Source organism: Sus scrofa, chromosome 9, assembly GCF_054392235.1.
Source record: "Sus scrofa isolate SSC_HxYL_T2T_F1_AM1 chromosome 9, Sscrofa_HxYL_maternal_Yorkshire_Landrace_v2.0, whole genome shotgun sequence".
In the NCBI taxonomy this organism is placed as follows: domain Eukaryota; kingdom Metazoa; phylum Chordata; class Mammalia; order Artiodactyla; family Suidae; genus Sus; species Sus scrofa.
The window spans coordinates 82,344,676-82,371,696 of NC_139391.1; the positions used below are offsets into that span (position 1 = coordinate 82,344,676).

The 27,021-nt window shown below is 41.5% G+C and overlaps 1 protein-coding gene and 1 long non-coding RNA gene across 10 annotated transcripts in view; one reads left to right on the top strand and one right to left on the bottom strand.

Moving 5' to 3' along the window:
- LOC110255476 (uncharacterized) overlaps window positions 1–27,021 on the top strand; it is a 217,504-nt gene that overhangs the window by 46,995 nt on the left and 143,488 nt on the right. For all 4 annotated transcript variants that reach the window (XR_014815865.1, XR_014815866.1, XR_014815867.1 and 1 more), the window contains exon 2: window positions 3,951–4,021. This is a non-coding gene — a long non-coding RNA (uncharacterized LOC110255476). The remainder of the gene's footprint in view (window positions 1–3,950; window positions 4,022–27,021) is intronic.
- Window positions 1–27,021, bottom strand: part of COL28A1 (collagen type XXVIII alpha 1 chain) — a 171,089-nt gene that overhangs the window by 6,441 nt on the left and 137,627 nt on the right. For all 6 annotated transcript variants that reach the window (XM_021063396.2, XM_021063395.2, XM_084977086.1 and 3 more), the window contains 6 exons: window positions 23,035–23,103; window positions 22,419–22,499; window positions 22,294–22,329; window positions 16,807–16,843; window positions 14,411–14,965; window positions 12,033–12,190 (listed from right to left, as the gene is read on the bottom strand). In XM_021063396.2, coding sequence (XP_020919055.2) covers window positions 12,033–12,190; window positions 14,411–14,965; window positions 16,807–16,843; window positions 22,294–22,329; window positions 22,419–22,499; window positions 23,035–23,103 — 936 coding nt within the window. The remainder of the gene's footprint in view (window positions 1–12,032; window positions 12,191–14,410; window positions 14,966–16,806; window positions 16,844–22,293; window positions 22,330–22,418; window positions 22,500–23,034; window positions 23,104–27,021) is intronic.

Consider the following 27,021-nt stretch of genomic DNA (forward strand, 5'->3'; position numbering starts at 1 on the left):
TATTATCATTTTGACTACCTGAGGCAATCTACAGATTCAATGCAATCCCTATCAAATTTCCAAGGACATTTTTCACAGACCTCGAACAAAATATTTTAAAGTTTATTTAGAAGCACAAAAGACCCAGAATAGCTAAAGCCATCCTGAAAAAGAAAAACGGAGCTGGAGGAATCAGGCTCCCTGACTTCAGACTATGCTACAAAGCAACAGTCATCAAAACCATATGGAAGTAATGCAAAGGCAGAAATATAGATCAGTGGAACCAGGATAGAAAGCCCAGAATTAAACCCACACACCTAGAGTCAACTAATCTATGACAAAGGAGGCAAGAATATACAATGGAGAAAGGACAACTTGTTTAATAAGTGGTGCTGGGAAAACTGGACAGACACATGGAAAAGAAGGAAATTAGAACACTCCCTAACACCATACACAAAAACAAAATGGATTAAAGACCTAGATATAAAACCAGACACTATAAAACTCCCAGAGGAAAACATAGGCCAAACACTCTCTGACATAAATGACAGCAATGTCTTCTCAGATCCACCTCTTAGAATAATGACAGTAGAAACAAAAATAAACAAATGGGACCTAAGAGAACTTAAAAGTTTCTGCACAGCAAAGGAAACCCTAAACAAAATGAAAAGAAAAAAACCCACAGAATGGGAGAAAATCTTTGCAAATGAATCGACAGACAAGGGATTAATCTCCAAAATTTATAAACACCTCCTACCACTCAATACCAAAAAAACAAACAGCCCCATCAAAAAATGGGCAGAAGATCTAAACAGACTATTCTCCAAAGAAGACATACAGATGGTCAAAAAACACATGAAAAGATGTTCAACATCATTCATTATTAGAGAAATGCAAATCAAAACCACTATGAGGTACCATGTTACACCAGCCAGAATGGCCATCATCAAAAAGTCTACAAACAATAAGTGCTAGAGAGGGTGTGGAGAAAAAGGAACCCTAGTACACTGTTGGTGGGATTGTAAGTTGGTGCAACCATTGTGGAAAACAGTATGCAGATTCCTCAGAAAATGAAAAATAGAACTACCATTTGATCCAGTAATCCCACTCCTGGGCATCTATCCAGAGAAAACCATGAGTTGCAAAGACACATGTACTCCAATGTTCATTGCAGCACTATTTGCCAAGACCTGGAAACAAGCTCAATGTCCATTGACATAGGAGTGGATCTAGAAGATGTGGTACATATACACAATGGAATATTACTCAGCCATTAAAAGGAACGAAATTCCAGCATTTTTAGCAACATGGGTGGACCTAGAAATTATCATGCTAAGTGAAGTCAGTCATACAATGAGACACCAACATCAAATGCTTTTACTGACATGTGGAATCTGAAAAAAGGACGCAATGAACTCTTTGCAGAACAGATATTGACTCAGACTTTGAAAAACATATGGCTTCCAAAGGAGACAATTCGGGGGGTGGGCAGATGCGCTGGGGTTGTGGGATGGAAATCCTATAAAATTGGATTGTGATGATCACTGCACAACTATAAATGTAATAAATTCATTGAGTAATAAAAAAAAAAAAAAGTTTACTGGGGAGTTCCCATTGTGACTCAGTAGGTTAAAAACCCACCTAGTATCCATGAGGATGCAGGTTTGATCCCTGGCCTCATTTGGTGGGTTAAGGATCCAGCATTAGTGCAAGCTTCTAGGTAGGTCAGATGTGGCTTGGATCTTGAATTGCTGTGGCTGTGGAGTAGGCCGGCAGCTATAGCTCCAATTCACCCCCTAGCCTGGGAACTTCCACATGCACAAGTACCACCTTAAAAAAAAAAAAAAAAAAAAAAAGTTCATTGGGCAGCACACTTCTCTCTTAAAGGAATTAACTCAGCCCCTAAATCCCGACCTTCTTCACTACCTTAAGGCCTCAGAAGTTGTTATCTCTTGGAGTTTAGGAATACATGCTTTCTTTTTCAATCACATCATCATTTGGGAATTTTGATAACTAGAGCATTAAACCTCAGGTTCTAGAATAAATTAAATAATTTTTTTTTCATAAATAAGAACAATTTTATCTTTTGGCTCCGTGAGATTTCAGTTTATTTAAACAAATACATAATTGTTATAGTTTGCCATGTTTATAATTATTATAAAAGCAAACATGTTCATTGAAGGGCATTTAGAAAATCTGGACAAGCAATAAAAAGAAATTAGAAATCACAAGTGATTCCACCTCCCAGAAATAAACCAGGTGGTTTCTTCTACGTGCATATATTAAAAATACATACATACATACATACTGTATGTTTGGTTTTCTGGGCTTTTTTAAATTTAATGCGGTTCCAAATACTTTACTGTGACTCTATAAAACCATTTTGAATATAGGATATATATAATTATGATGGCCTTTTTTAAACATTTAGTTTATTCACTTTTTTTTTGTCTTGTTGGAAACCACATGTCTGATTCTGATCAAAGAACACACAGATTTAAGCCTTTTGAGACAAACTTCTCTCCAAAAAAGTTTTACCAACTTGTACTCCCACTAATATCTTTCCTTAAACAATCACCATTTATGATACATTATGATTGGAAAGAGAGAAGAAGTTGGATGGTGAAAAGTTCTTCAACTCATCTATGTCTTCCGCCTTCTCCACACTTGCTAACCCTGCCTCACACCTCTCCCGGAATACCTTTCAGTTCCTCCTGGCCTTCATTCTGCCTCAGGCTGCCAACCTTCCCACCTCCGCCCAGGAACAGTTCTCTTTCCTGATAACCCAGTTAGTACTAATGCTCCCCTTCTAGAAGGTGCATGGTTAAACTTTAATCCTCTCCTCTCCTTTATTTCTTGTTTTGCAATGTGCACTTCCCTGATAAGCCATGCCACATTTCTCTTTTTCTTTTCCTGCTTTTTCTTCCTTATTTAAAATCTGGAGAGCATGGAATAGTAAATACTTGCCACTGATAAATTCAGAAGGGGTAAGAGAAAGATGGAGAGAGAGGGGACTGGGGCCACTTTGGACTCATTACTCTTCTAGGCTTTAATGTCATCATTTTAAAATAGGAAATGATTAGACCCTAACATACTTTCCAACTCTGAAACTGTAATTTAAGCAGCCCCCAACTTTACTGATAAAATATACACCAAATACATGACAGTGGCTGCTTCTAGAGGGAGGAGGAAGAGAAAGAGACTCTGAAGAAAAACGGCAGGGACTTTAAGAGTGATGAATAAATGGAAAAACCAGTTATGTCTGGGTGGTGGGCACCCTGCTGTTTCTTATATGCATTCTCTGTATTTTTTTTTTAAATAAATCTTAAACCTAAACACAACAGGCTGCCTATCAGCTCTGCACATTTTTGCTCCCACCTCACTGGTCCACCACAATGGTCCCCACTCCAAGCACAGCTTACACAGTAAAATAGGGAAGAGGAACTAGGGGCGCATGTGGGACCTCCGCCAGGAGGCCAGGGCTGCTTCGTGTAGCAACACAAGCACATGTGTTGTTGTCAGTCCCTTTCAACCTTAGAGCAGATCTTTAAGGAGAGGAAAGTAGATTTCTAGCATCATCCAATAATGGGAATAGAAGGTATAACCTAAAGGAGAACTGCTAGCCAGGTGCCAGAAAATTCCAGAAGGTCCTTTGGTTTTTGATTTCCAAATATTTTCCTTGTAGCTCAGTACCCAGAGCCCAGACAAGCCCTTCAGACCTGAGCTACTGGCTTGTCTGGGTGAATGCAGATGATCATGTGCATGACCCCATGTGCTCAGACTTGGCCTTTCCCATCTGTGCAGGTCCACGTTTCTCCCACCTGGCTATGGGCACTCTGTTTCTGCCTGGCTCCACTGCCAGCACCTATCAGGTTCTGACCTTGATTGACTCTTCCCAGGTGATAACACTTCTTTGCCAGGTCTCTTAGTATTCAAGCACTTAAACTGAATGCTCTCTATTTGCATTTAAGGTTGCGGAGGACTGCAGGAACACCCCAAGTTTAGGCTGCATCTACCTTGATCAGCTACAGCTTTCCTAGAGGTAAACCGCAGGATTTTATTCTGTTTAACCCTCTCATTCACTAATGTAATATCCTCCATTCTGGACTGCCCAGTAAAGGTTTTTGACTGATCTGATCACAAGCTTTTACAAAAGGAAGTATATTGTGATAATAATTCCCTATTCTACAAATGAGGAAACAGAAACCTTAAGAAATAGGTGAGTCACCTAAATGTCAAATGGTTATCAGATCTCATTTCTAAGATGTCATTCAGGGTGAGATACACTATAAATTTTAAGTCTAAAAAAAGACCACGGCATACTAAATGGATGCATCCCAATCCCTAAAATGATAAACTAGGAAAAGTATAAACTTTGGAGACAAGGAAATGAAGGATTTAGCTTCAGCATTGGGGCTACAAGCCAAGTTTCCTGACATCCAAATCTGGGATATTTTTTCTCAATCAGTTTGCAATATGTTATTTTTTTTTTTTTTTTTTTTTTTTTGTCTCCATAGAAAAGGAACTCTCCTAAGGCTAATAAATCTATGATTAGCCATATATGATCCTTATACAGATACTTCCCCAGAAATACTAATTATTAGTGGTTATGCCAGGTTTTATCAAGAAGAATTTGAGTGTTTTTGACTACCACAATCAGAGAGCAATAGTTTTATTTTATAAACAAATACTTGTGGTTTGACCAATATAGCCATATCTGTATATGTGGCTTAGTTGAGGCCATTTACAATATTTAGGTCTGATTTCAGGAAATCAACTTAATTTTCATGGCAGTGGAGAAACTAAACTAATATCAGGCATAGTCCCAAATCTTTCAAAAGCTTAAAAAGCTTTGAAAGTATTGATTATGTCCTTTGGTAGGCTACTTCATTCAATAGTGAGTATAACATGATTGAGTAACCTATAAAATTTATTTGAATAGGATATAGGAAGAAAATACAGATGTATTTAAATATTTATGTATTTTTCCTACTCTGTCATGGATGCTTTATACCAAGTTAAAGTATATGCCATGGTGTTAATAGACAGGTTTTTAAGAAAATTCAGCCAAAATGGAATTACACGTAAGAGAAATAATTCAATGATGTTATTTTTAAATTGAAGTATAGTTGATTTACAATGTCATTTTAACTCCTGCTGTACAACAAAGCAATTCAGTTATGCCTATATATACATTCTCTTTTTTAAACAGTATTTTCCATTATGGTTTATCATAGGATATTGAATATAGCTCCCTGTGTTATACAGTAGGACATTGTTTATCCATTGTTTATAATAGCTTATGTTGGTTAACCCCAACCTCTCACTCCACTGCTTCCCCAATCTCCTCCCTCTTGGCAACCACAAGTCTGTTCTTTATGTCTGTGCATCTGTTTCTCTTTCATAGATAGGTTCATTTGTGTTATATTTAAAATTTCACGTAAGTGATACCATGGTATTTTCTTTCTCTTTTACTTAACTTAGTATGATAATCTCTAGTTGCATCCATATTGCTGCAAATGGCATTATTTTGTTCTTTTTATGGCTGAGTAGTATTCCATTGTATATATGTACCACATCTTCTTTAGTCATCTGTTGATGAACATTTAGGTTGTTTCCATGTCTTGGCTATTGTGAATAGTACTGGTATGAACATAGGGTTGTATGTATCTTTTTGAATTACAGTTTTGTCTGGATATACCTCCATGAGTGTATCATATGATAACTCTATTTCTAATTTTCTAAGGAAACTCCATACTGTTTTCCATAGTGGCTGCACCAACTTACATTCCTACCAAAAGTGTAGGAGGGTTCCCTTTTCTTCACATCCTCTTTAGCATATATTGCCTGCAGATGTTTTAATGATGGCTATTCTGACCAGTGTTCAGTACTTCATTGTAGGTTTTTTTTTGTTTTTTGGTTTTTTTTTTTTGTCTTTTTGCTATTTCTTGGGCCGCTCCCGTGGCATATGGAGGTTCCCAGGCTAGGGGTCCAATCGGAGCTGTAGCCACCGGCCTACGCCAGAGCCACAGCAACCCAGGATCCGAGCCGCGTCTGCAACCTACACCACAGCTCACGGCAACGCCGGATCCTTAACCCACTGAGCAAGGGCAGGGATCGAACCCGCAACCTCATGGTTCCTAGTCGGATTCGTTAACCACTGCGCCATGACGGGAACTCCCATTGTAGTTTTGATTTGCCTTAATCTAATAATTAGCAATGTCAAGTGTCTTTTCATGTGCCTAATGGCTATCAATGACATTATTTTTAAAAGAGCAAAAAATAAAGTAAAATGATACCATCAACAATGGATAAACTGAAGAGGATATAGAAAAGAGAGATGGGATAAGACTTTTTAGCATATTATTAATATTGATAAGAAATTATGAGGTTCTGCTCTAAGATAGTAGAGGTACTGATGAGGAGAAGGGAATTGGGAGCATAAATCAAGGGATAATAAGAACAGATCAGAGACAGGAGGACCAAGTGTGGAAGGTACAGTGAGAACAGAGCTACAGGTGTATCCCCGGTTTCTTGCCAGGTTCCTGGCTGGTTGGTTAGGAATATACCACTGGGAAGGAAATCTAGAGGAGCAGCCCTGTGGTTATATTCCATATGAATCGCTGAGGGACACTGAGAAGAAGACAATCAAAATATGAGTTTGGGACCCAGGAGAAAGACCTGGATTGGGGAGGCAGATTTGAGAGTTTTAGCATACATGGCTTTGGAAGTCAGAAAGAGAATATGGAATAAAAGAAGCAGGCTATGAGCAGATATCAGAAAAACTGAGTTTAATACTAAGGAGTAAACAGAGAAAAAAAGTCCCAAAAGCAATGAGAAAGAATGCTTGGAAGGAGGACAAGAAGAGAGAGGACTCTCAGAATAAAAAAAAGAGATGGCATGGTATTAAATGTAAAAGAGAAATTGGGTAAGAAACTGGGCAATTAAGGATTTGGCAATTAAGGGGTTGTGCGTTACTCTTCCAGCAGAGCTTCAGTGGCATGTTGGAGGCAGTAGCCTGACTTCAGAGGGTTTCCCAAGGGAATGGTAGTGAGGAAGGAGTGTAAGCCAAAGGGAGATGGAGGGAAGGAGAGAGAGAGTATGTGTGTGAGACAGAGATAGCAGAGACTGGCCTGAGGAATAATTTTATTATACAAAGATAGAGATAGGACAGCAACAAAGGGGAACTGTGAACTAAGAGAGGTTTGGGGCCTTTTTTAGATGGAAGTCTGAAGCATATTAACTGACTCTAGGGTAGGAGTCAGAGGTATTGGCAGGAAAGGCACCACACTGAAGGAAGGTCCTGGTCTTGGAAGAGGCAGGAGGGACTGGGCCTCAGAGAACAGCATGAGATTAACAAGGGTCACATCGGAGTTGAGGACAGAGCCCACAGTCAGGTTTTAGGATGAAGGGACTCATCCAGGGCCAATATCAAGGCAGAACCTACTTAAGGCTCTGGTTCTCGAAAAAACTGCCAATGGAACCCTCGTTTCAGAAGTGGCCTCCCTTAGATGGATCTTGAGATGGATTAAGAGTGAGTAAGGATTGTAGAGAAAGGAGAGTAACAGATGTGAGAGATAGAGTGAAAATTAAAATGGAGATCTTTGAGCAGCTTGATGACAGTGGTGGGCAGGGGAAGTGAGGCAAGTGGGCAGGGGAGTGGGTATGAGGTTTCACTGAAAGAGAGGGTGGGGCCAAGCCAGGCTGTATTAGTTTTCTGTAATTTACATGGATACAGAATATCCATTTCTTCCATGGAAATGAGGAGCATGCATCCTCTGCTTAAGGCTGGCATTGGACTTTACAATAGGACCCTATCAAACAGAAGCAAGAGATACTGTACGTCCCCCTTTTTTCTCTACCACACCTCCTCACTTCATGCAGAAGCCCCTCAGAGGGACTTTTCTCATCCAGACTGGCAGTCTCCTTCCTCATAGAAATTCCACAGCCTCCTTTCTACAGAGAGAAAGAAATCTTTGCTGCTAGTTATCTAAGTTATTTGTACTCTGGGAATAATTTTTTTGCAATACAAAAAATAAGCTTTATGGAAAGGGTAGACAGGGTTTCTTTCCTTTCTACTCTTTTTAAGGGGAGAAAAAAATCTAGACTATTGTTATGAGAAACCAGCTCCAGTGAATAAATACCCTGTACATCAAAATTACTTTATTAATAAATTTAGAATGACCAAAAAACGTGACTTCATGCAGGAAATTAATATACTTATTTGCTTAATGGGCCATTACTGGATATACCCACTTGGTCTGATTAAGTGGTGTTTACTTGATTTGATTGCACTGTTCCCATTCACATCCCGGAAATCTTTCCCCAACCTGCCACACCCAGAAAGGATAAAGGAACATGAAGTGCCAGCATGGTTAGTTCCGTGAAAGATAAGGATTTCCTATGTACACAAGCTTTTTTTATAATTGACACTTTTCATTGAAGAAAATCTTCAGGTTTCTTTTTTAGCCCTAGGTGGTATTTAGCCTTTGTCTGGTTCCTAAATATCTCTTGAAAAGATTTTGACAGATTCACATTACTTCAGATATTTGGATACTGCAATTAAACTTATAGATGGATGTGCATCCACAGATATATAAATGTTTTTGTATTTATGTGTATGTGTATACATTATATATACTTACGATGGAGATCTAAATGTGAATATAAATGCATGTTTGTTCAGCCTAATGTCTACTAGGAACATTCATTTTTAAGAATTCAGTCTTAGGAGTTCCTGTTGTGGTTCAGCAGTACATGAACCCAGTTAGTATCCATGAGGACATGGGTTTGATCCCTGGCCTCGCTCAGCAGGTTAAGGATCCAGCATTGCTGTGAGCTGTTTATAGGTCACAAATATGTCTCAGATCCCGTGTGGCTGTGGTGTAGGCTTGCAGCTGCAGCTCTGATTCGACCACTAGCCTGGGAACTTCCATATGCTGCAGGTGCAGCCCTAAAAAGAAAAGCAAAAAATACAGTCTTACTTCAATACTTCTGCATTGCAGAGAGAGTCAGGGTGAGAAAGTCTGGAGACAAGAGGGGCTATCCAAGTTCAAGTTCATTGCAAGCTCCCACTATCTCAGTCAGAGGCCCCCTATGGAGGTCCATGTGATGCTTTGTTTCCTACCATGTGACTCTTGATGTTATAAATTCAAACTATCTTGGGTTTACCCTTCTTATGCTCTCCTCGTTCCAGCTACTAGATACTTCATTTGTCATAATCTATTAACATCACGTGTCTCTCTGGGTATCTGACTTCCTCTGTCATGACACCAGAGACAGTCTTGCTGTACCTCATTCTGTGTCATTGCCTTGCATGTCACTTTGGTATAAACTAAGCCCATTATTTTCCTTCAAAGAATCCTCCCCTGCCTCCTGCATTCTTCATCTCAGTAGATGGTGTTTGAGTTCACCTTTCTCCAACCTAGAAATCCAACTGTCATCCTCAAACCATTTTCCAAACCTCAAACCACTCAGTTAACTAAATCCTGTTCATTCTACCCCAGAAATGGCTTTCCAACCCGGGCCTCCTTTTACTCCAATGGCACCGTCTTAGTTTAAGGTCTCATCATCTCTCACCTGGCCCATTATTCCCCATATCCCAACATCCAGTCTCCTCTCCTCCATTCCTGCTATTTATCTTCACCCTAAAACCCAGTGTGACCATATGACCTTTGCTTTAAAAACTCCTCTGCTTTCTCCTGGTTGCCTGTCCTATGAATGAAGTTCAAGCTCCTTGGCTTGACACATGAAGCTTTCATAATTAGTCCTCAAATTGTCATTTTAACTCTCGCCATTTTAGCATATATACTCTTGGCTCCAATTAGATTCAATTTGTCCTTATTTTTTAAGATGCCATGCCTTTTGGATTCCCATTTGCCCAGATGTTCCCTCTTCTTGGAAATACACTTCCCTGTAGGCATGCCTTGAAAAACTTCCTTATTTTAAAACTCAGCTCAACATCACTTCCTCTGTAAACCCTTGCATTAATCTGCCCTGAAATTAACTGCACCATTTCTTCAGCTTCAGCCACAACTCTGCTAAAGTTCTTAGTACTCCTTGTACTTACTTATCCTCTGATAGACCAAGACTTCTCTAGGGTAGGAACTGTGTCTTAAGAGGCATTACCTAACACTGCAATTAGGTGATCAATACCTGCTGCTGAACTTCATGAACTATAAGGAGACCTCAGTTTGGGCACCACTTGCTAGATGAAAACTTACGTTCACACTGTGTAGGAAGTTTTTACAAAGGAACACAGATTGACTAGGGGAGGGACAAAGGGGTAAGTCACACAGCAGGAGGAGATAGACTGTGTACATTATCTTCTATGATTTACTTTAAAGTGCTCAATAAAGACCAGGGCTGGAAACTTTCATGGCCAAATCTGAGTCTTTATCTGTTTGGGGAAATAAGCTTTATCTGAACATAGCCATTTTCATTCATTTAATTACTGGCTATGGTTGCTTTTCTACTTCCAAGGCAGGACTGAGTCACTGCAACAGAGATCAAGTGGCCGGCAAAAGGCCAAATCTTTACTATACAGCCCTTTACAGAAAGGGTTTGTTGACCCCCTGATACAAGCCACGTGGTATAAATGTGTGTTAATTTCAATCTACAGTCCAGGAGCAATCTGTCACTATATGAAATTACCCATCTTGAAGTCAGTTAGTATTTAATCAACTATAAACATATTACAGGTCTTTCTGTCCTTTTTTGAACATAATATAAAAATCTTACAAGTCCTAAACTCTGTCCCCATAGGCATGGCATCCAAGGCCAGACTCCTGAATGATCCTGGGCCCAAATGCTGATTCAGAAGTGTCTCAGGGCTTCAGTCCAACAAGACACTTGAATCCTAAGGCTGGAATATTATTACGCTTGCTCATAACGAATTTTTCATGCCTATGAAGGCTTCATAAAAGGGCAACAGAGGAACTTGACTGAGCTTACACATCAGGGGCACTGCTGTATGCCTGGTTGCTCAGTGATGTCCAAATGTGTTGCAGATATCAGCCTACCACTGAGGTAGTTTTAACTTGGTGGGGAAGAAGCTACAACACTCATTCACCAGTAATAATGAGAGGCTTTCCAGTTTTTAACCTAAAAGAAACTAACAATTGCTCGTGACCTGATTGGTGGAAGTTAATGCCCAGAAGCTTGCAATCAGGACGAGCACATCTTTATTTTATTTATTTATTTATTTTTGTCTTTTTGCCATTTCTTGGGCCACTCCTGAGGCATATGGAGGTTCCCAGGCTAGGGGTCCAATCGGAGCTGTAGCTGCCAGCCTACGCCAGAGCCACAGCAACGCGGGATCCAAGCCACGTCTGCGACCTACACCACAGCTCACAGTAATGCTGGATCCTTAACCCACTGAGCAAGGCCGGGGATCGAACCCGCAACCTCATGGTTCCTAGTCAGATTCGTTAACCACTGAGCCACGATGGGAACTCCAGGACAATTACATCTGTCAAGCACATTTTCATTCAGGAGGTTTTTCTCTCATGCACACGTAAAGGGGGAGTTCTGAAATGGAGCATCTACCTTGTGCCATACATGTACAGAGCCTCCCTCCCTGTTCCCGGATGCAACAGTGGGAGAGTGGCAGGCTGAGTGAGCATGGGTGCACTGGGAAGAAACTTGAGAGGGTGCAAAGTGGGGAGCAGATACATGGACATATGAGGGAGAACTGTGACCCAGTATGAAAAGATCTGCCAATGTGGCAAGTGGGTGATTCAAACAGTATAATATTAATCTGGTCTAGTGTATAGGATTACTTTTGGTGGTGGCAGGAATATAATAATATTATTTGCAACATTTAATAATTATAAAATATGGAACTATCTTAAAATCTCATATTCATGCTGATAAGCCCCAGAGCTCTTTCAGAACTAGAAATCTAGAGACACAAATACAAATATTTAGGGCCAAGGGCCTGAAAATAGGCATCCTCAGTTGATTCTTGACAGCATACGGCAGCATGTCCTTTGATATAAAAGAGACTGACTACACGATTTTAGGCTAACAAATTAAGCAAGAGAGTTACTTACATACTCAGAAATTTCTTTCCGGGGCTCTGGAGTGGATTCACTGAGTTCTTCCCCTGATAGCCCAAATCTAGGTTCAAGCAGTGGTGAACCCAAAACTTGGAAGAGGTAGGATTCAAAATCCTCACAACTTTTTTTAAATAATTTTTGCTTCAGGGTATCTTTTAAAAGAGAAAAAGAAAAGGGGTTAATAGGAACAATGAAACATCACTCAAAACCTGTTTAAAGAGCTCTTCTGGAGTTCCCATCGTGGTTCAGTGGTTAACAAACCTGATTAGCATCCATGAAGACATGGGTTCAAGTCCTGGCCTCGCTCAGTGGATTAAGGATCTGGTGTTGCTGTGAGCTGTGGTATAGGCTGCAGACACAGCTTGGATCCCACAGTGCTGTGGCTCTGGCATAGGCTGGTGGCTACAGCCTTGAGTGGAACTCCGATTTGACCCCTAGCCTGGGAACTTCCATAATAAAAAAGACAAAAAAAAAAAAAAAAAAAAAAAAGAGCTCTTCTGTGCTCTCCTTAAAATAAACTGAACTTTCCCATCCCTTGACATCAACCATGAGGGGAACTAAGTTGTTTTTGTGGGTGTTTTTTGTTTTTTTTGTTTTTTTTTTTTGTCTTTTTTTGTCTTTTCTAGGGCCGTACCTGCAGCATATGGAGGTTCCCAGGCTAGGGGTTGAATCAGAGCTGTAGCCACCGGCCTACACCAGAGCCACAGCAACGCGGGTCTGTAACCTACACCACAGCTCACAGCAACACTGGATCCTTAACCCACTGAGCAAGGCCAGGAGTTGAACCTGCAAAACCTCATGGTTTCTACTTGGATTCATTAACCACTGAGCCACAATGGGAACTCCAAGGGAATTTAGTTTTAAAGCATTTTTACATCACCTGTAGAATAATTAAATAATTTAATAATATACAATGGGAGTTCCCATGATGTCTCTGCAGTAATGAACCTCCTAGTATGCTAGTATCCACAAGGATGTAGGTTCGATCCCTGGCCTCACTCAGTGGGTTAGGATCCAGTGTTGCCATGAGCTGTGGTGTAGGTTGAAGACACAGCTTGGCTCTGGCGTTGCTGTGGCTTTGGCATAAACCAGCAACTATAGCTCCGATTTGACCCCTAGCCTGGGAACTTCCATAATAATATACAGTGGCTCAATAGGCAAAAGAATGACTTCAATGCTTGTTACCCAGAGTGTTGGCTAACTGCGAATTACCCTGTAGAATTAGCAAGTCTTGCCTATAATACGTTTAACAGGCGGTTACCTATGGTTTCTGGCATTGCAAAAAGCCAGCTAGTCAAAACACATACCCCTCACTGCTTAGAACAAATGACTAACTCCTTTGGTGAAGATGACAATGCTTTTCAATTATTAAAATATAACTTCTCTCTGAACTGTGTAATATTTCTGGCCATTTTAACACATTAACAGCCCAGTGAGATTGAATAAACCAGATAAACCCTCCAGTCATCCAATGGGGTGTTAAGGGACCCCAGGTTAGAAAGTTCTGGAGAAAGCGGGAAATGGAAAGTGGGAAGGTCTGAGTGTGGTCTGTTCTCCTTAGGGCTAGCCAGCCTGGTACCCAGAGGAGGCTGGGGGCAGCCTGAGGTGATGATGGCCTGTGCCCAGCCACATCAGGTCAGGCTCCTAGATGGGTGGAGAAGGAAGGAAGAGGTCAAACTGAAGCCTGCAAAGGTGTTAAGCATAAATTTTACTTATTTCACAAGCTAGCCAAGTGTGGGCCCTGCCAGAAAGAGCTAGCAGTTTCCAAAGAACTGGGATGTTTCATTATAAAGTGATACTGATCGCAGTTTAATCACAGATGAGTCAATGTCTTAAGGCCTCACAAGGAAATACCAGTTCATGTGAAAGGGCAAAGCAGCATAGCAAAATCCATTGGATCAGGACTGAGTGTAGGAAGAATAGGCAAAGTTGTTAAGATCAACTCCTGACATCAACTTGTTTACTCTCCATTAGGTGTTTTCATAAGAACAGAGAATAGAAGAGAATAATCAAAGTCACTGTGTCTCTCATCCCTTAGGATCACCATACTTTTTTTTTCTCGCTCATCATGTACTTCTTCTGATTCTACGGCTATTTTCTGCCTTGCTCCTGGCTTGCTCCATCTCTTATCCAAGTTAGGGAACTTTTAGAAATGAACTAATCTCAGTAATGCCCCCAATCCTAAAAGACTGTATTCTCTGAACTAAATGATACGAAATGGTAATTTGTCTTTGCCTTCCTGAGTTTCTGTGTTACAAATTAATGCTGATAAAAGCCTCATTAGCCTCCTGATTTCCATTCAGGATAATCCAGTGATGTGGTACTTGGAAGGGCAGTATAAATTCCTTTCTCCTGGAGCTGAAGCATCTTACCTTGAAGAGTAATGAAGTCATCAAACTGATAAACGTGCTCACTATCTGGGTCGGTAGCAATTAGATTCATTTCTTTGTGGAACATCTCGAAGTTGGGGTCATTTTTCTTCACCACGCCAATCACAAATATTTCCACATTGATATCACTGGCGTTCTTCACCACATCTGTCAGATTCTTTTCATCCCGGGTATCTGTCTGCCCATCTGTGATGACCAAGGCCACCTTCTTCACCTCCGGCCTGGAGGCTTCAAACATGCGGTTGGCGGCGTGGAGAGCTGTGGCCGTGTAGGTGCCTTCCCCCAGATACTGCATGTTGTCCACCGCCCGCTTGAGGGCGTCCTTGCTGGAGAACTGTGTCAGATGAGCCACCTCCTCCACCTTATGGCTGTAGTTGATGATGCCTATGCGGGCCGTGGCAAGGTCCAGAGCAACCCCGTCTGTCAGAGTCTTCACGAAGTTTTTGATGATCTGGAAATTCTCCAGCCCCACGCTTTCTGAGCTGTCAATCACAAAGAGTAGCTCTAGCGGAGTCTCTTTGCATTTACGCCCACAACCTATAACAGGCATGTTGAGATAGAAGAATAGCAGGACTGAAAATTAAAACATCACTGATTGGTAGGAGGAGAGGAGAGAGGGGAAAGGGATGAACAGGAGAGCTGGATGGTAACCCTTCTTTCTGTACCCATGAGCACAGCAGACAAATGCCTTTCTGCTTTCTATATCTGACTTTTTTTTTTTTTCCAAAAATATATGGGGAAAAAAAACCTCACAAAACCCCAAAATGCTGTAGAGGATAAAATAATAAACTCCCATGTGCCAGTTTGACAGATTAAAAAATAAAATAGTCTTTTTAGCATCCCTGTGCATGCCTTCCTGAATCCATTCCCCTATCTATAAGAAATAGCCACGAATTTTTTTTTTTTTTTTTTTTGCTTATCTAGGGCTCTACCTGCAGCATATGGAGGTTTCCAGGCTAGGAGTCTAGTCCAAGCTATAGCTGCCCGCCTCCAAGCCACCTCTTTGACCTACACCACAGCTCACAGCAACACAGGATCCTTAACCCACTGAGCAAGGCCAGGAATTGAACCAGAAACCTCATGGTTCCTAGTTGGATTTGTTTCTGCTGCACCAGGAAGGGAACTCCCAGATAGCCACTATCTTAAATTTGTTCTTTATCATTCCACCATTTGTATTTAACCTGAATCTGAAAGCTAATATTTCAGTCTTCAACCATATCCTTATGTGAAAATGCAAGTTTGCTCATTGACCAATGGGTAAAGGGATGAAATTTTTAATTGTGGGGAAAAGATTAGGGCCTTTAACTGGGTAGCTGCCCCTATCTATTCTAGTTCATGTCCCCAGTCACCTACAGTGACCACTAAGGCAGCTCCCATCTATCAAGGAGGCCAGCAGTCCATCCACAGGATGAAACTGTTTAAGGGGCATGACCTCAGGATACTAGTCAAGAAGCAACTTCCCTTTACGGCTTATCATTCAAACCGGTTGCGAGAGTCATTAGGCAATAAAAATTATCAGGTTTCCATTCTTTTATTTGTATCCTCTGTTGCCCAACAGCCCTACCACAGTAAATCATTAGGAAATTGGGTGCTATTTTGACAGTGCTTCTAGAACTCAGAAGCAACGTCTAAGTTGGCCTGTCACTATAACGAGTCCTAGGCTGATGCTTAAGGTCTGGAAGTTTGTGGGGGAACAAATCAGTTCTGAGGTTCTCTGTATAGAAAGATACTATTCCTGCCTCTATTTTAAACACAGAAGTTTCTCTAATCTCCATTATCCATGAACTGCTTGCCTCTTGGCTACTCATTTTGCTTTACTTCCTTGTTCTGGTAACTCTCTTTTAATCCTATTTCCCCATAGAAGATTTTAGGTAGAGCTGTGACACAGGATGGCCTCTGTCCTCTTGCCTTTGAAGTGCAAGACTCTAGATGCAGGGCTCAGAATGCAATTTAAAAAGACTTTTGGCTTCAGGAAAAGCACAGACTTTATCATCACCAGCTCAGCTGGACTCAAAACACCTGTTAGGCCCCTATAGTCATGTTTCCTTTGTTGTTCTTTTCCTGTCAGGTTCAGGTAAATGTCACTGAATACAAATGAGCTCTGTGCTAACAAGCCTGGCTGCCCACAGACTCTAGGCTGGTATCTTCACACTTCTTAACTACCCTGAAATTAGGATTTTCTTTTCTAAAATCAAGATTCTCACAGGCCCTCACACTGCTTCCCTTCTGTTTCCCACCAGCTTTGCAAATGAGCTTGAAACTTTCCCACGAGCTCTATAGTCTGTATCTTCTTGGGAGCCCACTATCTTGACAGCACAGAACCTAGTGGGGTTGGTACTTCAAAGGGATGGGTTTTTCCCTTGATGGTCGAATCTTACCACATATTTCAAAAATAAGTTTGATGATTTCTTCTTTCTAGAGGAAAAGAGGAAAAGTCATTAATTGTATAACCATAATATTTTTTCCCTGTCATCCGAAAAGATATGTCTTGTGTCACAAAAGATGTCTTGTTACAATCAGCATTGGGCTATTTGACTTACTCTTTCCACTGCAGAAAAAATAACATAGCACAGAAGCTAAAAGTTGGCTATCACATAACATAACTGAAATGTGTTTGAGCTGGGAAATATAAAAGCTCAGATTTAGAGTTCAAATTAGAGCTCCAGTATTCATCAGCTGTGTGACCCTGGGCATTAAGTGACCTAAGGGTGTCTGTGTCTCTTGACTGTGGTGGAACCGAATGAGGTGACATAACACACAACTCCTTAACATGGGATCTGGCCCCATATGTACTATAGGTAGTACTTACCACATACAGTCGGCCCTCTGTATCTCTGGGTACTGCATCCATCGATACAGAGGACTGACTGTACTATGCAATTTCATATGAGAGGCTGGAGCATCCAAGCATTTTGGCATCTGCTAGGATGGGGTAGGGTGTCCTGGAACCAATCCCTTGCAGATACTGAGGATGACAGCGGGTATGGGCAATGCATGCTTTCAGTTACACGATTTAATTCACAAGTGCTGATCAACTAAGACAAGCCTAAGGACCCAAAGATAATTCATTCTATGCTGTATTCTCTTCTCTTTTTTTCTGAACCAGTCCCCAAACTTGCAAGTCTCCTCCCCAGTTTCCTAAGACTCTAACTTGGGGTCTTCCATGAACTGTCCCTGGGTTCCTGAATGCACCTTCCTGGTTCTGATGTTCACCAGCTCCATCAGAAGGGCTGAGATGATCCGGGTCCCAGGAATTAATTTGCCAATGTCTTGCCCTGAGTGGTGTGTTTACAAATGACTGGGTTGGGACTGGAGAAGTCGGGAATTTAAATCTGCCAAAGACAAGAAGCTGACGGATGATGAACCGAACAGATAAGAGAAACAGAAGCCCAGAAAATCTCAACAGGAAAAACCAGTAGACCTGATCTAAGATACAATTTAACATTTGCAAAAGTAATGTTTTACGGGAAAATATCTATGCCAGAACTGGGGTGAAGGTAACACAGCCAGTAACATATCTTAACAGAAGCAAGTACAGAGAATATTCAGGGCATTTTTACTTAATTTTTTTTACTCTAAATTGAGTAAAAGCCAATGATTTCATATGGCTATAGAAAGAGAACTCCCAATATGAGATATTTTTTAAATTATATAAAACGGAGTCAACGGTTATCTTTTTTTCAGGCTTTGTCACATTTAGAGAGGTATGTAATATATCTGAAACTAGACTATGTCCAGAAAGGGAAAAATATACATATTAATATATATTATGTATCTAGGAAGAAGAAATGTTATGTATTTAATATATTTATGTTTAATTTTTTACAAGTAGAAAAAATACTATATACCATGTTTTATGATTATAGTTTTTCACTTTACATCATAATTAATTTCCCATATTAAGTATTCTTAAATATTTGATCACTGAAGTCAGACGAGTGGCCATTTTAATGCTCTAGTTGCAGATTACCTGACTCTCCTTCAGAAAAGTTGTAGTAACTTCTACACCTCTAACAATAGCACATAAGAAAACCTGTTTTGCTTTAGAGACACAATACTTGTTATTATTATTATTATATAATCTTTGCCATTTGATGGAGCAAAATATCTCAATGTTTTAAATTACATTTATTCCATTATTTGTGTGGCAAAATTTTATGTGTGCATTTCCAAATGGTATTTACTTGCGTACAGTCTTTGTATGTCCTTTGTCCATTTTTTCTATTAGAATATTTGTCTTTTATTGACTTCTAAGGGCAATTTATATATCAAGGTTGCATTTTAATCCTTTTCATTGTGCTTTTATAGCATAACCAGGTCTAATATGCTGCCCCTAGTCATATGTATCAATCCTTTTCTTGTCTTCTTTGCTTGTAAGTCACTGGAAGAATTTTAGTCTTTCCACTAAAATTGCTGAGTGACCACTTTGGCTTCACAGTGCCAATGATGAAGGCATCAAATTTATATTCCTCGAAGGACTCCTGTATTTATAAATACTGTGCTACTGGATCAGAGCCAAAGAACTGGGCTAATCTGCCAGGAATAGCAGGGGTGGGAGACTGGGGGGGGGTGCTGTGGTCCAGGGGGCGGGGGGGAGGCAGATGCACTCTGACCAGGATGAGGTGGGGTGCAAAGAGGAGGAGGAAGAGCTTTCCAGACAGGGGACAAAATATTTAAAGCACAGTGCATTACATTATTTGAGTCAGCTTATGACTTAGGGAATGTGACAGAAAGAATGACAGGAAATGTGGAAGACAGATGAACTCTAGAAAGCCTGCGTGTCACATGGAAGGGCGTGGACTGCTCCTGAGCAGTGAAGGGAGACATGGTGCATAGCAGAGAAGAGATCCAGTTGTACTTTTATTTAAGAAAAGTGATGGTGGCAGCCAGTGGAGGGGACTGAGGTCCCTGAATAGTTCAGGCAAAGAAAGTAACACCGGAAAGCCATGGTGCTAATGATAGATGGGAAGGAATGGCCTGGAGGGACATTTCAGGAGATGAAGGAGCTTGGCAAGTGATTGAAAGAAAGGATGAGGGAAAAAGGAGTCTAAGAGGCGAGTGATGACAGTGCTCCTCTTTGGGACCAGGAGGGATGGAATGGGGACAGGTTGGCGCTAAGGAAGATCACTGGGCTCAGTTTGAGCCAGGCTGACTTTGAGACACCCATGGGACAGCCAGCTGGCAATGTCCAGCAGGCAGCAGGATGTCAGGTCTGGTGCTCAGGACAGTGATTCAAGCTGGAGGCAGATTCAAGTAATGCCAGTGTACAGTTGGCTGTTGAAACGGGGATGGCAGATGAGATTGCATCTCTCCGCCATTTTTTAAACCAATGTGACTCCTCTCCATGCCCCTTTGTCATGCTTATTCTTTTCTATGCTTTAGTATAAAAATATTTTTCATGCCCCATATAGCTTTACTGTGATATTAAATTAGCCCTTTGAAACCGTACACCCTCCCCTGCCTTTAATAGCTATCCCTCCCTGACACTTTGAAGACAGGGAAGACAAGACTGAAGGCAGACACTGGAAAATACTAACATTTAAGGGATAGGTGGAGAAATAGTCTTTTTGAAGCAATTTGGAGTGAAGGATTAAAAACCTGAACTCCAAACTCCATCAATGGTATTTGCCTCTTAAGAGAAGAGCTTGTTAGTCTGGAATGAATCTGCACCTGGTAGTATTTGGGACTATATCTGGTGAAGGAGAGGAAAGAGGCCTTCCAAGAGTAGCACCCATGGGCAAGCAGCCTGGATTTGGTATCAGACAATTCAACTCTGGCTATGTGGGCTCTGCTACTTGTCAGTGATGGGATTTAGGGCCTGTGGCTCAAGCTTTCTTCAATGAATTTTCATGTCTTCATCTGAAGTGGAGATCCTTCCACCCACCACTTGCCTCATGGACTGTCACGTGGATTAATGTGGGTCAAGGGCAGGAGAGGGCTGCAGCCTATAGCCTGTTCCTCATCCTCACCAGTCTTACGCTGCTCCAGGCCTTGGCCAGCATTTCTGTGGTAAATCCAAGCTCCATCAAATCCCCTCAGAATACCTGCCCCAGGATTTCCAGTCGTGGCTCAGCAGTTACAAATCCAACTAGTATCCATGAAGATGTGGGTTCAAGCCCTGGCCCCATTCAGTGGGTTAAGGATCTGGCGTTGCTGTGAACTGTGGTGAAGGTCAAGGACACGACTCAGATCCTGCATTGCCATGAGCTGTGGTGTAGGCTGGCAACTGTAGTTCTGATTCTGCCCTTAGCCTTGGAACCTCCATATGCCACAGATGCAGCCCTAAAAAGTCAAAAAACAAAACCATGCCCTCTGGGCACCTCATGCATACAGGCCAGTGCTGTCCAAAGTTGTGGCCATTCGGGGAGGCAGTTCTGAGCTCCTTGATATCCAGAGCACAATACAGAGCTCTCTGGAGAGAGAGTGCTCAAGGTGGTTGTTCCCCTTGGCCCTGAGGACTCCTCCCGTGGTGGAGGGGTGGAGATAGGGGTCCAGGGCTCATGCTTTACATAGGCCCCCCTGGCGCCCTGTAGTACTGGGTCAGAGTGGCATTGATAGGATAAAGCCTAACATTGTACCTCTCACATATTAGATTCTCACTTAACGCTGACCTTACATTCTGAATGCTAGAAGTAGGGAAGAGTGAAGGAAGAGATAATTTGCATTAAGTCACACATCATTTTGTCTGCTCTGGACCCATATATCACTTTGATCATGGTATTGATCAAACTCTAGATGAACATGCTTTGCTTGCCTTTCTTTCCATTAGGCTGTGAGCACCTTGAGTCCGAAGACATAGTCTTATTCTCAGCTGTTTCCCCAGGGCCAGTCTCAGACACTGACCTAGGATATATGCCCAATAAATGTTGGTGAAATGAATGAATAAATGCCAGGATGAAGGAAACCAGTTCCCCTCCCCATGATGGGGCAGAAGGGAAGGGGTTAAGCCTGTGCAGAATATTCCTCTAGGCGTTTTATACACCTTCCCCTCTTACTCTTGAGAAACTGCTGCATCTCTAGCCCCTTCAACCACCACAGGCGTCTGGGGAGGGTCTGACTTGAGGTCAACACAACAATGAGAAAAAGGCAGATGGGCCAAAAAACAGGTGCAGTTCTGTCTGTCACATGCCCAGCTCTCACTTTCCCACCTGGACTCCCACCCATGGCTTTTCCTGGCACTGTACACAAAATTAGCATTCCCAGACCTCCACCCACCGAAGAATCAAAAAGGGGGGGAAAAGAAAGGTCCCTCTTTCTCACCTCGAGGAGATGCAGTGCCTCAGAATCAGAAGGGAAGAAGCAGATTCTGCTATAGAAATTCTAGAACTTTCCCACCTGGTGGGACTTTTGAGACTCGGTTTTTCATTTGTCATGGTGCAGAGAGAAGAATAGGAAAGAGTTTGTACATCTTCATAACTGTTTGTTGAATAAGTGAATCAGTCCATAAAAATCATCTCAACTTTGTGATTGCTGTTCTCCTCAGAGCACTTCCTGAAGGAACTATTTCAGGGTAAAGAGAGCCCCCGTTCTAAAATGTGAAGGGCCATGTAAAATAAAGTCTCATGTTCAGTTGGCTTCTTTTAAACAGCTCACCTCCTTGTTAACATTTCTACCAGGGGTCAGAGGGGGTAGTAACATCCCTACCAGGATGCCAGATAAGGGCTCTGGGTGTTATGCCTCCCCTCATGCTCTGATTCAATTACCTTCTGCATCACAGGCAGCACAGAGCTTGCGGCAGTGCTGTCATTTACATGGCAACCATATCAAAAGAAGTCATGCTTTTAAATGTAAACCACGTTTAAAACATAAACACAGCAATCCCATAAGCGCAAACCCCTCAATTACCCTGTAGGACTGATACTTACTGTAAGCCCTTGGTCTCCTTTTGGTCCTTGCAACCCCTACTTAGTGGAAGAAGAGTAACAGTCAGTGTAGGTAGGAACCAGATAATATATACAATTACCATAAGACTTTAAAAATCACTTCTTGCCTGTTTTCCTTGAGATCCGGGATCTCCAATTTCCCCTTTATCACCTTTCTTTCCCACATCGCCCCGTTCTCCATGCTCTCCCTTTATGATGTAACGAAAAAAGAAGCTTAGAATGCCAATGTTAAAGCCAAATAAGAAAAACTCTAAGATCTGATTGATTTGCAACTGTGGTATCCCTTGAACGCCCAGGGTTCTTATTTACATGCACACACTACATGAAAAAAATGGTGCAGGGGGCCATTTTATTTAATCCCTGCACCATAACTCATGATGGACCAGAGGCCTCAAGGCCAGGAGACCTTGAGATACCATTGATCAACTCCCTGCCTATAGGAACTTCAACTATCATAGAGTTTAACAACTGAGTTATCTGTTATGTCTACATGATATCGGAAGGATTTATTCCTTATGAGCTGGCTTTTGAGATGGAAGAAAATGAGATTTCATAAAGTAAGCATGTTTGGAGTTAGGAAAATCAGAGCATAAGGATTCTCTTTCAAATGGTTTTTTCCCTCTGAGCATCAAGAGTGACAAGGGAAGGAGAGCTCTTCCAGGGTTTAAGTTAAGCTATTGAGATCCTAAACCTAAGCATTTTCTTAGGTCCTGGAAGACTTACCTTCTGGCCAGGGAGGCCAAGGCCTGTCATGCCCTTTGACCCTGGAAAGCCTTGAGGTCCTTGCTCCCCCTGCACAGAACATGAGAGAGGGGTGCTCCTGTTAATTCCCCAAGATAACTCAGAATACTTTGGGTCAAACACACACTTGGACTTCCACAGTTGGATGATAGCATTATCTAAACCTGAGGAGAAATATACATAAAAGTCAGATGGGTTCAGTGGTTTGCTAGTTAAAATTTAACTGCTTCTCTGAGGTAGAAGCCAGGGAGCCAGTTTTAGCATTTGTCTGTTGTAACCACTCCTGCCTCTGCCTCTTTCAGACTATGAACCTGACGTCAACCAGTTCACAAATAAAAAACAGCTGTTATTTCAGTTGTACTATTACTGGTGATTTTTATAATCTTTCCATTTTTCTACACTTTTGTTATGTTGAAAGCATGTGTTATCTTAATAATCAAAGACTTAATAGTCAAAGGATTTACAAGCATCTCTCCCCAGTTAAGGCCAAGGAGTGTTTGTATAACTCACCGTATATGGTTAGTTCCATCCCTGATAATTTGTAGCAACATGAATATGTTTATCTAAATTTAATACCTCCTCAATTTGGAAAGGGAAAATTTTCCTTTAGGGACTGGTTTGTAACCTTCCCTATCATATCTTTACATTATCTACTGCTCCTGCACTCCGACCCTCAAAACCACACAGGTTGAAGGTTTTCATGATGTTGAACACAGAAATCATCACTGACAAGTATGTAAAGTCATGGCACTGATGCGGCTTGGATCCTAGAGTAACCCCTTAACTGTAGATGATAATTAGCAGTGAGTCTGTGACAAAGGTTTGAAGGACCATGACCTCCAAGGGTTTGATTGGCTTACCTTTAGCATCCTTCTCAAAGGTGTTCTGACCACCCACACCCACTGGAAATTCTGGTGCGCCCAAAAAAAAACCTCAGACCAGCTAAATGAGAATCAAGGATGGGGTAGAGGTAAAGTATGCATTTTGCCACAGGCTTGCTAAAGCTCCAGGAGACAGCATTGCCTTTAGAAGGTCACTCCTGGAAGGGGACACACAGGGTTGCCTGGAGACCATTGTAGCTTTAAGTATCAGCATTATTGAGCCCCTTTTTCTAGCTCACTGGCTTTCAAGCTTTTTTAAAAAAAAACTTTTTAAAATTATTAAAATAGGAGTTCTCCTTATGGCTCAGGGGTAATAAACTCAACTAATATCCATGAGGATGCAGGTTCCATCCCTGGCCTTGCTCAGTGGGTTAAGGATCCAGTGTTCCTGGGAGCTGTGATGCTTGGATCTGGCATTGCTGTGGCTGTGGTATAGGCTGACAGCTACAGCTCCGATTAGACCTGTAGCCTGGTTATTTCCATATACCACTGGTGTGGCCCTAAAAAACAAAAACAAAAACAAAATTGTTAAAATATTACAGACACACAAAATGTATATAGAAAAAGACAAATACCAATATACCACCATATTAAAAAGTGCTCTAGTACAGATACCATTGAAACCCCCAATGTATCCAATCCTATTCCTCAAAAGAGAGAGGAAACCTCTTTCTAAAATTAATGTCTCATTTTCATCAATTTTTTTTTTTTTTTTTTTTGCTTTTTAGGGCCACACCTGTGGCATGTGGAGGTTCCCAAGCTAGGCATAGAGTCAGAGCTGTAGCCGCCAGCCACAGCCACACCAGATCTGAGCCACCTCTGCAACCTATGCCACAGCTCATGACCAGATCTAGACCCAGCATTGCCGTGAGCTGTAGTGGGGGTCGCAGATGCAGCTTGGATCCCACATTGCAGTAACTCTGGTATCCTCAGAAGGATATCAGTAAATGACAGTTTGTTTTCTAAGATTTTTTTTTTTTTTTTTTTTTTTTTTTTTTTTTTTTTTTTTGTGGAGGAGAATGAGGACATCTTTATTCAACCAGTTACCTAGTTGAAGATGCCGTGGTGTTGTCAAGGAGATGCTTGGAAGCACTGGTACCTGAGTTGGGGGGTTGTGAGGGTTTCTAGCCAGAGGTAAGAGAGATTAAAGGTTCACAAGAGAACTTTCAAAGGAAATCTGCAGCTGGCTCTGGTCCAGCCACAAAGGACAGAATAGTATGAAAAACAAAAGGAGCTGGGACTAGGGTTGTGACGATGGATTGATTATCATCAATTTACAAAAAGTGGATCCAGAAAGAACTTGATACCTTTCTGACAATTACTAAGAATAATTATCTAGGAGTTCCCGTCATGGCTCAGTGGTTAACAAATCCGACTAGGAACCATGAGGTTGTGGGGTTGATCCCTGGCCTTGCTCGGTGGGTTAAGGATCTGGCATTGCCATGAGCTGTGGTGTAGGTAGCAGATGCAGCTCCGATCCCGAGTTGCTGTGGCTCTGGTGTGGGCCAGGCGGCTATGGCTCCGATTTGACCCCTAGCCTGGGAACCTCCATATGCTGCGGGAGCAGCCCAAGAAAAGGCAAAAAAAAAAAAAAAAAAAAAAAAAAAAATTATTTATTTTACAACCTTTCAGATTCCCATAGCAGCTAATCTAGAAGATGTACAATAAATATTTGTGACTAGCTACATTTAAGAAATGACACAATTTCTTTGCAAAGTTAAAAGCAACTATGCCTTCAATGTCATGCCCTGGGGGAAAAGCCTCAGAGTAGCCAATTATCATGTTAGAATCAGTTCCTTGTTCAGGAATTTATTTCATATTACTTCATAATATAGACATTTTATAAATAACTGTTATTACTGTACCTATTCCAGGCAGCTGGGTTTCCCTATAATAAAGGCATTTTTAAAAAACCGTATTTCCCATCAAAATATTTGAAGGTTTCCTATAATTTTCAGAGGAGAAAGTCTGGCTAAAAGCATTTAACAAGTCCCTGCCTTAGCTTAGCCAAGGTGAATACTATGCATTGAGATTTTTTTTCTTTACAAGTTTCAGGAAAATGATAGGCAATGACTTCAGGGTGGGTCAGAAGCCACTGCAAGAGTGAACCTGTCTATCTGAAGGTACAATTAAGTCCAAATTTCACACCCAGATTCTTAATCACTATATCTCATGCTTAGCTCTTTCTTTCTTTTTTTTTTTTTTGTCTTTTTGCCATTTCTTGGGCCGCTCCCGCGGCATATGGAGATTCCCAGGCTAGGGGTCTAATCGGAGCTGTAGCTGCCAGCCTAGGCCAGAGCCACAGCAATGCAGGATCTGAGCCGCGTCTTCAACCTACACCACAGCTCACGGCAACGCTGGAACCTTGACCCACTGAGCAAGGGCAGGGATCGAACCCGCAACCTCATGGTTCCTAGTCGGATTCGTTAACCACTGCGCCACAACGGGAACTCTGCTCTTTCTTGTTAAAGATGTGACTGTTTGAATTATTCAGATGATTGGTTATTCTCTGCAAGAGAGATTTCTAAGGATAATTTCTAGGAATAACAGTATTTTAATAGATTTTTTTTTGTATTACTGATGTCAGAAAACAAGAATTTTTCTTTCCAAATATTTTCTCAGTAAGGAAAAATAATCAAGTTCACAGATGATCAAAAAATATAAAATGGATGTCTGGTTGCCTCTTAGGATGTAGAAAACTAGAAAAGACTGCCTGTATTCTTAACACTTTAACAAAAAATGCTAACTAATCTAGGAGGTCATAACTTTCCTTAAATCCACCTTAGAGCTGTGGTTGCAGGGCAACCCAGGCTCCTCCAAGGAGAACTAGGACAGGGACACTTAAACCTGCTGGAGACACGGATGTCATTCAAGCTGGAAGGGGAAGTTCCGCTAAAATTCTTAAATTGTTAAAGGCCTCATATGGGCTAGTATGAGAAGACAGAACCCTTCAGTCACAAGAGGGATTCACCCCTGCAGGCTCGCTAGTGCTGGAGAGACTGACTGGGAACAGGGCCAGTGCCCAAGCTTCCCTAGTGCTGCAGGCCTGGGGGAGGGAGGAGGAGCAGTCCCCAGGGAAAGGCATGAA